The sequence below is a fragment of the Triticum aestivum genome, chromosome 1B, assembly GCF_018294505.1.
Source record: "Triticum aestivum cultivar Chinese Spring chromosome 1B, IWGSC CS RefSeq v2.1, whole genome shotgun sequence".
Classification (NCBI taxonomy): domain Eukaryota; kingdom Viridiplantae; phylum Streptophyta; class Magnoliopsida; order Poales; family Poaceae; genus Triticum; species Triticum aestivum.
In genome coordinates, this window is record NC_057795.1 from 590,566,354 (window position 1) to 590,578,517 (window position 12,164).

A 12,164-nucleotide genomic window follows, 5' to 3' on the forward strand; every position below is an offset into this window, starting at 1 on the left:
TCACCAGCATTGATGAGTGGGCGCCTGGCACAACAATAGCCAAGCTCATCTTGCCTTTCCAGAGTGAAATGTTCCTGCAAAGTCATACCACCCCTACCATATTTATAGGTTTTGTATACCAATTTGGGATGAAATGAAGAATAACCTTCGTGTATATGCGACACCATGGTATCGATTTCTTCGGGTAAGATGCCCCGCTCTCTCCACATATCATTCGAATTATAGAGTCTCCTGACCTCATTAATCAATTGAAGTTTCCAAAAACTACCACGAAATCTCCGGCGAAAAGTGACGTTGTGATTACTTCTAGATCCAATGAAAACTTTCAAGATAATACAAAAAGTGGTCATCATTTCTTCCTCTTGGTAAGTTGGCTGGTTTCTTCCCATTCTTTCTTCTTTCCACTAATCTAATGGTTTCATTCTCCCATCGAGAGGTTATGATACTAGCAAGAGTCCTATTCTTCTCCTCTCGATCCTACCTTGGGTTATGTTTGACAGGGATGGTCAATGAACTTCTATTGGTTTCAAAGGAGGATAGAGATCCATTGGGGAAGGCTCGAAAGGTTATTCGATATCAAAGGTTGACCCTCGACGCGCCGCAACCACTATTTTTACTCCTTTTATGCAATTATGAACGAAACTTTCTCAATTCCAATGCAACTTATCCTTTTGGAGTTGACGTAACAAACTACGCGAGCCTTCCGATGAAGCCAACAGAAATCCTATCCGAATACTAAAAATAAAAGGCAATTTCATTATGGTGGTATACCAGCCGCCAATTCTGGAACTTCCAGTTCCAATCGGAGCATATAGATCCGTAAATGGATTTGTATGTATAGCCACTTCAGTCGTGCTCCTCGTTTCTCGAATGGAAAAAAAGTATCTTCTTTCTGGGAACATGCTAAACCAGAAATTCTTATGTTCGTGATTCTTCATCCACCGATGCAGAAAATCTTCCAGTTTTCCATTCTCATATGAGGCAGGAAAGTTTATGGGCAATAGGTCGGCACGAAGTGATTCATCATGTTCAAACATGAACCTTTCACTCGTTGGGGACGGTTTATAAATCATCAAATTCCCACAAATGGAATGAGAAGTGGGTCCATGTAAATGATCGAGACCTCGCAAACAACAACGTTCCTTCCCCATATGGAGTTCGGGACCCAAGGGCAATCGTTGAGTGAACTGTATCTTATTCGTATTAGTTGACCTAAGACGCACCATTATTGCAGGGGTGGGGCTCGGCCTCCGAACCGTACGTGGGACGAGTTTCTGCCTCATACAGCTCGAGCCGAAGACCGGGGAAGTTGAGGAGAGATGGGGAGACCCAACTGCTGCCGGACGGGACAGACAGGAAAGGGGGCGGGGATAAGCTTGTGAAGAAGCAAGCTTATTGCCCCACCCCCAAAAACAAACCGACCCAGCAAGAAAATGTATGCACTTTAGCAACAAAGCGCTCATCCCTTGCTTGCTGCTTCGCGTTCTTTCTATTCCATCCCAGTCCATTCCGGGATAGGCGGCTAATAGAATCTAATATGTGCAGTAGTCGTCGTCTGACCAATCGGCTCGGACACCAGACCACTTGTGCCCGCCCATTCTATCTCGTCCTAAATGGAATGGCTCTCTTAGTTACGCTGTGCCCTGACCCGAGCCCCCACGTCCGCTTTTATCCGCCCGCAACCCGGCCAACACAACATTAGGGCCGTCCCCCCCATTCTATGCTGACCCGGGCCGGGGCTCGCTTTTTGGGAAGCCCGTTCCCACCGCGCTCACGGCCCGGCTGGCCTGCCAGCGGTAGTGGGAATTCTCCCGTTCCCTGGTCAAAAAAGGGTTGGTTGGATGCGGGATCTACTCCACGAGGAGCGGTACGGACGTAGATGATATCATCACGAGCTCTCTTTGCGTACCGCTAGGGATGCTTAACGCCACTTCGCCAACTGGCATTACCTGCGCTTTCGTGTCTCTCAGTGTGGTCAGCACTGGATGTTTCCGAGCAGCGAGGCTTACACCCATTCGCATTAATTCATCCAAAGTTCCTTACCCTTATGCACGAATTTTGGAATAAGCCATCTTCCTATCAAGGTTAAGGAGTCAACTGAGCATCTCAGCGGCGGGATTGAATACCCGGATCGAATCAGAGTTCACGCCGCCCGCCCTGAACAAATAGAATAGGAGGCATGGGCCACAGGTCGCACATAAGCCATCGGGTCGCATGACAGAAGAACACCCAACATAAAGATGCACACTCCTCCATGTGAAATAGAAAGATTCATCTTCACTTTTTTGTAGTAGTCGTGACCAACAGCCATCAGCAGTCGGCTCGTTGGTAAGGCAAGAGCTTCAAGCCCACTTTCTGGTGGCACACCCCCCAAACAAGCACCACTCGACGAGGGGGGGGGGGCGGGGAAAGCTACAGGCCCAAAACCTTCGACCCTTCTTTCTATATGGGGGTGCCCGGGGCACCTCATCTTGTAATTTTGTTGCTCATTCCCCTTAGGCCGAAGTGTTTGGCCTTTACTTCGGAGCGCCCGCTCACGCTTCGCTGACCTATCGCGTGGTAAAGAGAAGAGAGTACGAAAGAATTGTAAACAGAGCAGACCGCAGAAAGATTCTAAATATGACAAGTCCCCCATGGATTCGATAATAAGGAAATGAAGAACGGGAACGAAACGAAATAAAGCATTTCTAGCGGATGAGCTTCTCTCCATTTTGTCTGGTAATAGAATAGGGCGGCTTGCTTTGACCAACACTCCACTTTTTGCTCTGTCCATGGAGCGTATGAATTTCCTTAAATGTAGATAGACCAAAAAAGGGAATAAGGGATAGGAATAGGAATTATAGTACCATTGGAAGAAGAGGCACTAGTGGGAACATCTCTACTGACGAACCATTTCAATAGTACGGGTGCTGCCATGCCACGGGGCACGACCATGGAAGTAATGAAAAAGAAGAAGTTCTGTAGTTGGACCATCTGCTCTATCCGTTCGATTTGAGCTTCTCTAGAGAAGATGAGACGCTAAAAATGAAAGTGTTCGCAACGCATACCGAAAAAGGGTACCTATGTTGCCGACCATTAATGACTAGTTCGAAGACCAGGAGCAGGGGCACGTGCCAAGAAAGATTTGTTACTTTCCCTATGGTTTTCGAACGTTTTCAATAAAACCTTCTCGTAGAAGTATTTTCACAAAGTTTTCGGTAATATTAGTAGATGCTATTAGAACCCTTCCTTTTATTAAGATTCGAATTCTTATTCTTATTATTATCTAATTATTCTTTTTTTTCATGTATATGCGTCAGACACAATCTACTAATTGATCTATATTCTGATACCCTACTATATCGTAGTCTCTACTACTAGTATTTTTAATACCTCAGGAGCTCATGAGACTCTTTTAGTGAAATTCATAAGTCTCAATTCCCGAGCGATCGCACCAAAAACTCGAGTTCCTTTTGGATTTCCTTCTTGATCAATGACAACCGTCATCATATCATATTATCATACCGTTGTCACGTTTGAGTTCTTTACATGTACGTACAATTACAGCTCGTCTTACTTCTGTCTGATCTTTCTAGAGGCATTTTGGGCAGTGCTTCTTTGATTACAGCAACAATAACGTCACCAATATGAGCATATCAGTGATTACCAGCTCCTAAGATTCAAATACATATCAATTCGATAGCCCCACTCCGTTGTTATCCGCTACATTCAAAAGGGTCTGAGTGAGATGGATCTTGGAAGTCTGGTTTTTGATTGGATAGTGATCTCGGGCACGAGTGGTTGATCTTCGCGGGCCGTGAATGGCCATGGAAAGGAGTATTGATGTCAATATGTTCGATCGAGAAGATTGGACGATGAAAGATGGATCCTTTGTGGTTTGAATAATAGGCTGTGGTCTCGATATTGGGCTAGGGGCTGATTGCTTTCTGTATGAGCCTCTTGTGATTGGGCTCTCGTGGGCGGATTACCCGATGTGTACTCATCTTCCAACAAAGAGGAGAAGACATAACCAGAAGAATTGTGAGAAATAAGTTAATTTATCAAGTTGAGGCATTTCGATTTGGATTTCAAATAAGAAAGAAAAGACTCCCGCGCCCTCGAGAGCATTCTCTTTCACTTGCATTTCTTCCTGAAGTTGGCTCGAAGACCTGTCCAGCCTTGATTTTCCCAGTTATTACTCGAGCGCGCTGAGGCAACTCTGAACTAAGCTCAGGGGAGGGGTAGTAGGTATGCTTCAAACCCTCCAGCACCTTGAAGAACGATGGCACTAGATCAGGAAAGATGAATGACCAATGAGGACAGGACAATGGGGGAAGTTGGTAATAGAGAATCCTCCCTTCTTCTTTGCTTTCTTGCCTGAAAAAAAATCCAAAACTAACCATTGGAACCTCATGGGCTACCGAGTTAGGAGATTCATTTTCTTTATTACTTTTACTTTTTTTACTAAGTTATTCTAAAAGATAAGAGCTAATCGACCATCCTGATTGAATGTTTGAGTACTCGGAGTCTCTCGTAAGTATGGAAAGAAAGTCTCTTCTTTCCACAACTCCTAAATTTCCCATCAGCCTATCCAATCTAATTCCAGACAGAGTCAGTAGACCTTACTTTAGTGTAGGTAGTGTCAGATAATTAGGAAGTCTTGATAGTCTTTCGTATAATCTCTTCTTCAATCCTAGGAGCAAAAAAGGAATGTCCTTTAGGGACCTTTGGATAAAAAGATTTCCGACCTCTTACTTTCGTAGTTATGAATTGCGGAATAGAATCAATTATGAAATTCATAAGTATATATCCCTCATCCCTATTGGTATCGGTTTGGGCCACTACCCAGAACCCTGCCAGAGCCCTATTTTTAAGAAGAAATTGACAGTCTTTTTTAGAACTAGAACTATGGTAAAATCCAGTATCGGCAGGCCTAGTTCTTTTCCTTTGCTTATGCAGGGCAAGAATTTGTCGAGTTCAATCAGTACAATAAGAAATCCTAAGTATTTTTTTGGTCAGGCAACACCCAGATTTGAACTGGGGATAAAGGATTTGCAGTCCCCTGCCTTACCGCTTGGCCATGCCGCCAAATCCGATCCAAAATAGAGCAAAATCTTATTCATCCACATTATTTTACTAATTTTTATTCGTAGGAGGGGATTATTAAACCCTTTTTGATTTTTTTAGATCGTTGAATCCCTTTGTACTTATCCCTTTCCAATCCCTTTTAATAATTTCATTCCTGTTTTTTATTGGACCCAGTTTTATTCTCTTCGATTGATTGTATCTCAAAACACACATTGCTTAAATACCTTCTCTTTCTATTGAAAAGAGAAAGGATTTCCAGTCACAGCAAATTTAGGAAAAATTGGAACCATTAACTATATTATTTGTTATTATTTGTTATTTTTATAAATTCTATTTGTTAGTAGTGAACGGTTCTAAAATGGGTATTGTATCCCAAATAGTGTTTCCTTAATGGCATAACAAAATCAAATTGATTTACGGCTAATCAGTATCAATTAAAAAAAGAGAATTATGATATTGATATAGTGAGACCTGACCCCTGTTGCTCCAAGTGAAATTCTTTCTAGGGTTCTTAAAGATATTCTCCATTTTTTCCCTTTGCCTACAATAAAGTATAGTCTGAAGGCTAGCACGCACCATTCCTCGCTTATGATAATCTAAGGCCAAAAAGAAAGAAGGCTCACACCATAATAATACATACCCTTTTTCCTCGATCGTCAAGGTCGTGGATTTGGATCGATTTTGGTTTTACGGGCTTCATACATTGTTAAGAAAAGTACTCGGCATTGGAAAGCATCACGTTCTGGCCACACACAAAAGAAGTCGGTGGAAGGTATGGAATTTCTCGGCTGAAGGTCAGAAAGAAAGCAATCGCCAGTGCTCTCGGTTCCAGCAACGAGTCTTTTCTTTGAGAATTAAGGAAAACAAACTAACCTTGTCTGTCTATGTTCACCTTGACATGAAAGACTCTTTTCCTAACCTGACTGTTCTACCTGGCTAGTTCACTTCACTTTTCGAGGGATCCTGGATTGGAGTTCACTTGTCTATGAGTGTCCGAACAGCTTTAGATCCTTCCAAGGCGCAGGGGTTCTCTCTCCATTCACTTTGAGCTGGGTTTCTTGTGATCTTTTTAGTAGTTTTTCCATCCCATTTTTTGGTAAATTAAGTCTTACACAGCTGTCCCCAAGGATGTCCATTCCATTCGGCAGGGACTCCATCTCGCATTCGATCTCCCTCCTTTCCCTGAAAGAGTCGAGGTCTCTCTGGACTTCTCTTTTGCCTCTCTACCAGATTCAGAAAAAGGAAGGAAGAGGGCCTCTCGACGGGAGTGATTCCCCGAAAAGAGATCGCTCCCAGCATCCTCGAGTTCGTAGTCAAACTCACCTTCATCCACCTTTCATGGACTGGCGCGGGCAAGCGCCGGTGTCTGGAGCAGGAGATGGAAGCTTGGGTTGAGGAGGCTGTCAACGAGTCATCAAAGGCGATAGATTGGTTATATTCAGATTCGTTTGATTTTTATTTTCTTTTTTTTGGTTGTGAGAGGTCTGAGTCCACAGCTGGGGTAGAGGCGTCAGATGACAATTGAAGTAGGGGTCTACCTCTTTCAAAGGGAAGCAAGAGTCTCATAGGGAAGGAGATCCTGCACAGACCAATCCCAATCAGGAAGAGAGTCTTGTTGTCAATGAAAGCAATTTTTCTATGTCACATATCTACCTATCTCGTGTTGTGAGCTATAAAGTACCCACCAGGGGGGTGGGGGTGGACCAAGAAAGAGGCAGGCGATTGGGTCCTTCCCATCCTCTGTGATGTCAGTCTCTTTGTCATTCTTTCACCCTTGCTGAGTAGCAAAGTGAGCATACTCAAGATCCAATTCATCAATCATTTGAGTTGGTACGAACATAGGAATCCAGACTCCGCTTGATTCGATCTTTAGTTTCGACCTTCATCAGTCAGGAAAAAGAAGAAGGACCCACTTATTCCACTCGGAGAGACCGAACCAGGCAACAAAAAAAAGAAAAACTGAAGGAAGTTCTCTTTCCATTCCAACTAAACTAAGTGAAAAAAGGGGGAGAGCAAAACAGAAACACAGGAACAAAGAAACTATGTCCAAACCAACGAGTCCTTTGGTCGACTCTAAAGAATGTATCGGGAGTTGGGAGTTAGCCGTCTCATAGGAGTGATAGCTGGGTTTTTCATGGAGTTTCTTCGTACGATTGAAAAAAAGAGTGCTCTAGGTCGGAGAAAACAAGAAGAAGATTGTTCACTAGTCTGTCTCCCAACCTCTTTAAAGCAGCTACCTACCGTGATCTGGTCTTGGGACAGCATTGTCATCCCCGTTTGCTGGATCTTCTAGGCACTCTAAAGCGCTTCCACGAGAGACAGATGGACTTTGAGTTATAGACGGAGAAGAGCCTTTAGAGGATCAAGAGTGATTCCTCAATAAAACAGATGGGATTTTGAGGGAGGGCTGAACGCGATGTACTGAAGGGTTCGCTTTCGCTGATCGGCGCCAGTCTTTCCTGCTGTGAATTTCCCAGGGGGCCCTTTCCTTCTACCTTACTGAACCCATTCACTAATGATTGGATCACTCAAAGTTAAAGACCAATTCCTTCCTTTTAGGTGGTCTAGGTGGCTGGGATACTATGCCCTTCTTTTTAGAGGCTGAAAGACGAGTTCTTTGAAGGAAGCAAAAGAACCCATGTGTCTCGGATGAAGTCTACCCTCTTTTTGTGCCGGGAAGAAGAATGAGATCCAACTCAAAGTCAAGGAAAGCGGCCTAGACCACTGACTTTTGATGGAATGCTTCTGAACATGGATTGGTCTGATAAAGCCAATTTTTCGGCGAATCAAATATTTTCTGAGAGCACTAGACCTTCTCTCTTTCAGGATTGATTCCCACTCACTGCCTGATAGCAGGCTTGGCCCATGAGACCTATTGTCTTATTGTACTGGCTCACTTCACTACTTTGGAGGATGGGTTTTCCCCTTTTTGGTTCGCAAACGCTCTAACCCATCGAGAAGCTCCATCCAAATTGGAGTTGATGTGAGCACTTCCCCAGAGGTAGAGGCTTTTTCTACAAAAGGGTGGGAGCATAAAATGTAGGTGAGTCAATTGCGTGTGGCCTTCAAGTATTTCGTATTGTAACAATATTAGATCGGCATCCAAACAAAGGTGCATGTACGGTTCCTAAGGGATACAATTTTGTCCTAATCATCGAGAAAGATGAAATAAGTTGATAGCGCGATCTCGTACTAACACATACTCTCTAAATATTTCAGAACTTGCATGCGGCCTTCAAGCCACAACCGCGGTATGAGTTCTGATCTCAGACTTTGCTTTGGGGGCTGCTGGCCCCTTCGCGTCGACAAGGAAACTGTGGACGACAATGGGTTTAGAATTCGAATAAAACGAAGACCCTATCGAACAAATAGAGGAAAGGGCGAAAAGGGGAAAAAGTAAAGTCTAAGCGACATATGGCACGAAAAGGAAATCCAATTTCGGTAAGACTTGATCTGAATCGTAGTTCAGATCCAAGTCGGTTCAGTGAGGGCGACCGCGAAAGTCACCGAATGGGTTCGGTCTGTCTTTTCCTGATCTTTGTTTGTCCCCCCAAAAAAGGCGTGAGAGGACGTTGCAGATGTCCGGGACGGACACGACTTCTTCTAACGCTAGAAGACCACAGGAAGAAACCCGGGACCAGAGCATGTCGTGAAAGATGCACACGGGGCGGGCGTGCTTCGACCGTGTCTCCGGGGCACAGTTGAATGTAGATATCATGAATGCGAGGATAAGGATACCAGGCCGAGAAACCAGGGCAAGTACTCCCCTAATGTGACGATCGCTAGCGCATCCAGGGCCCCGGCGCCCAGCTCTGCTGGAGAGGCCGTCACTGATCTGAAAAGTGCGTCTGCGGTTCTGATAGACTGATTCTGCGAACGCCTAGCCCCAGGAATCAATAAAAAAACAAGTGCTAAGTTTCATTTCAGATCAGTGAATAAACCAAAAAAGAGACCTTTCTCGCTCGACGCCACACTATGCTCCGCTTCAACAAATGAGAGTTTTCGGTGGAACCAGTGAACCACGCGAGCTGGTTAGATGCGTGGGGCAGAGGGCTCGTAGTACCTGATAGCGCAGCTATGCAGTGGAAGGGAAGGAGCCTAAATCGACCCCCTTCTTTCTTTTTTATTCAAAGACACAAAAGCAAGCACAAAAGAGATTGGACTCTCGGATGAGACTAAGCAGCTACCGTTCCGACGCGCCCCTGACCCTATCTTGATTCAAACCGAAAACCCTCTCTAAGGTGGAGCCTAGTTGAAGCTGTCATTCAAAGTATAAATGGGAATCCAAATCCACTTTTAGGGATATAGATGAAGTCTCGCTCAGTAAAGAGAGTTGTAGATTCGTAGAAGATGATCAGAGTACACGCGCTACAAAAGGCAGCTAGCCAATGAAAGTAAGTGGAAAGAATATAGTACTTTTGTACTGACCCCTCCGGGGCCCCCGGTTGTTTTGGCGCGCCCTACCCCAATGTTAGACTATTTCCTTTTTAGCCTACGCTTGCTGCTTGCAGCATGGATTCGATAAATCTATCGAATCCATGCTTCCCCCGTCCCGAAGCGAGACTCTATCCAGATCTCAAAGAATAACGAGCTAGGCGGCCGACGAGCAAAGAAAGGGGGCGGGGCGCTTACTTGAAAATGACAACCGCCTGTTCCAGCAGCGGGGGCCTTGCACGAAAGCAAACCTACGATTAAGTAGCAGTTGCTTTCGCTGATGGGCCCAGTGAGGGGGGCATTGTCCCTCAGTTCTTACCAACCTCAGGTGTGTACATCTAACATATTATCTTCTTTTTTCATGCAAGCCTGACCTCAGCTGTCCATTTCTTATTCATTCAGGGCGCCCCTAGTGGACTTGGCGGTGCTCCTTTCTCAAACCAGAACAACTCTGAACGTTAGGGAAAATAAGGGAAGACCACCTGAGCGAACCGACCGAAGGGACTTTACTTATCCGAACCGAACGTTAGCGGCTTAAGCTAAGCCTATCATGAGCTACGTTGCTGCTTGATCAGCGGGGAGGAAGATCTCAAAGTATGGGGCAAAGGATCAAGCGCTTTGACTTTGCTTTGTCCCCCGGGATCCACCACAGGTTGGGTTTGAGAGCCGTGTGATGGGTGACTATCTAGCACGATTCAGAGAGCACGTGTATGTAGTCTGCGCTGGTGAATGGAAGCCCCCGCCGCAAAAAAGAAGCGGCTCTTCCCACGGCTCTGTCACCATTGACTCTATTTATTATTATGGTAAATCATTGTATCAAGATGTCAATCTTAGATCTTATTTTAGTTCGATACGTCCACCTACGAAACTCGCCCTTGGCTTTCGTCTTGGTAGGTGTATTATTCTACATTTTCCCAAAAGGACATTCATTCGTTTCTTTCTTCCCGGGCGATCACCACGACTAAAACGAAAACAAGACAAGAAATCAAGACCCGTACTACAGGAAAAGGGCTGGTGGCCAACATTTGGGAAAGTCGGGCCGATCGGGTGTCTTCATTCAAGCGAGGGTACAGAGGAAGAACGAAACGAAGTGAGAGGCCGGGGGCAGGGAAAAGAGTCGAGTCGATCGACCGGGAGAAGCAAAACGAAATCCGGATTTGGCCGAAAAAGATGCAACGTTATGGATACCATGACCGATCACCATCGAGAAAGAAGAATTTTGATAAATCACTTCGGGTGAGCGGGGCCTTCAAGCGGCCTCAATACGCCGGGGTTGTAAATGACATACCTTTCCTTATGGGAAATGCCGCCTCCTTACTAAAAAGGAATAGAATCAAGTTATTTTTACCAAAGAAGTCCCGCTCTGACGGCCCGACGAGTCATCTACTAAAAAGGACCCTCCCCGCTGTGCGCCCCTCCTTGAATTATTCGGTCATGCAATACTTTTTTAATACTAAGAATAAAATGCATTTCGACCCCGTCCTAGTTCTCAATCATTTCGTGGCACCGGGTGTGGCTGAACCATCTACGACGGGGGGAGCGAAGGGAGAAAGCTTAGATAAGAGAATACGCTCTCGCATCGCTTTTTTTAGAAAGCTCTACCAGCGAGAAAAAGTGTTTGGCCCGAGCCAAAAAGAGGTTGATCCACTTCATTCGCCAAGCGAATGATCTTCGCTTCGCGGGAACAACAAAAACCACCATATCGCTCTTTCCTTTCTTCGGTGCTACCTTCTTTTTTCCAAGGGATGGGGTTGGGGTGTATAATAACCCTTTTTTTGAGTATGCCTGGAAACAACTCCTAGCTCAATTTAGGATCAAATGTAGGAACCTCATGGGTAAGGATAAGGTAATGGAATTGATAGAGAAATTCATAGACCTAGGTAGGATAGGAAAATTGATAAAGGGAATAGAAATGATGATAGAGATCATACTGAGAAAGAGGATAATTCCGTACGGGTACAACTCTTATTTAAACGAAGTGCAAAAAATGCGATCTTTTTTGTCTAATAGAACAAACACTAATACCTTAATTGAGTTGGTAAAGATCAAATCTGTTTATCAAAGTGCTTCTCTGATTGCTCAAGACATCTCTTTTCAACCGAGGAACAATCCAATCTCATTTCGTTCCATTTTTAGTAAAATAGTGAAGGATATTCCATTAATAATGCCAAAAGGGGTGGAGGGGATACGTATTTGTTGTTCTGGTCGATTAGGGGGTGCGGAAATAGCTAGAACTGAATGCGGAAAGTATGGAAAAACATCTTGTAATGTATTTAACCAGAAAATCGATTATGCTCCTGCGGAAGTATCTACTCGTAACGGAATTTCAGGTGTCAAAGTGCGGATCTCATATAGTCAAAATAAGAAGGGACGTGCTATATCCGAAACGTATGAAATATAGTAAATATTTTAAATGCATATGTAGTAGGGGTCGTGAACCGATGGTACAAAACTTGGTTTTGGAAGATATGGCACCAAAAGTTGTAGAGCTGGTCGTCTTTCATATCGAGCCATTGAAGCAGCGCGTCGGGCTACAATCGGACAATTCCATCGTGCTATGAGCGGACAATTCCGAAGAAATTGTAAGATATGGGTAAGAGTTCTCGCAGATCTTCCTATTACGGGGAAACCCGCAGAAGTTCGAATGGGAAGAGGAAAAGGAA

The 12,164-nt window shown here is 44.6% G+C and overlaps 1 protein-coding gene, 1 non-coding gene and 1 pseudogene across 2 annotated transcripts; 1 reads left to right on the plus strand and 2 right to left on the minus strand.

The window, feature by feature from the left end:
• Nucleotides 1-375: 375 nt before the first annotated feature.
• On the minus strand, nt 376-3,334 carry LOC123140524 (cytochrome c biogenesis CcmF C-terminal-like mitochondrial protein). Its single transcript, XM_044559923.1, has 2 exons — nt 2,217-3,334; nt 376-1,206 (listed from the first exon to the last, which is right to left on the minus strand). Exons 1-2 carry the CDS (start codon nt 2,771-2,773, stop codon nt 648-650), a joined length of 1,116 nt encoding a protein of 371 aa, XP_044415858.1. The 5' UTR covers nt 2,774-3,334; the 3' UTR covers nt 376-647.
• A 1,662-nt stretch (nt 3,335-4,996) lies between these two features.
• TRNAC-GCA (transfer RNA cysteine (anticodon GCA)) lies at nt 4,997-5,067 on the minus strand. The gene has a single exon. It is a non-coding gene; the product is annotated as a tRNA-Cys (tRNA).
• Nucleotides 5,068-8,395: 3,328 nt separating this feature from the next.
• LOC123140540 (ribosomal protein S3, mitochondrial-like) lies at nt 8,396-11,934 on the plus strand (annotated as a pseudogene).
• The last annotated feature ends 230 nt before the right edge of the window (nt 11,935-12,164 follow it).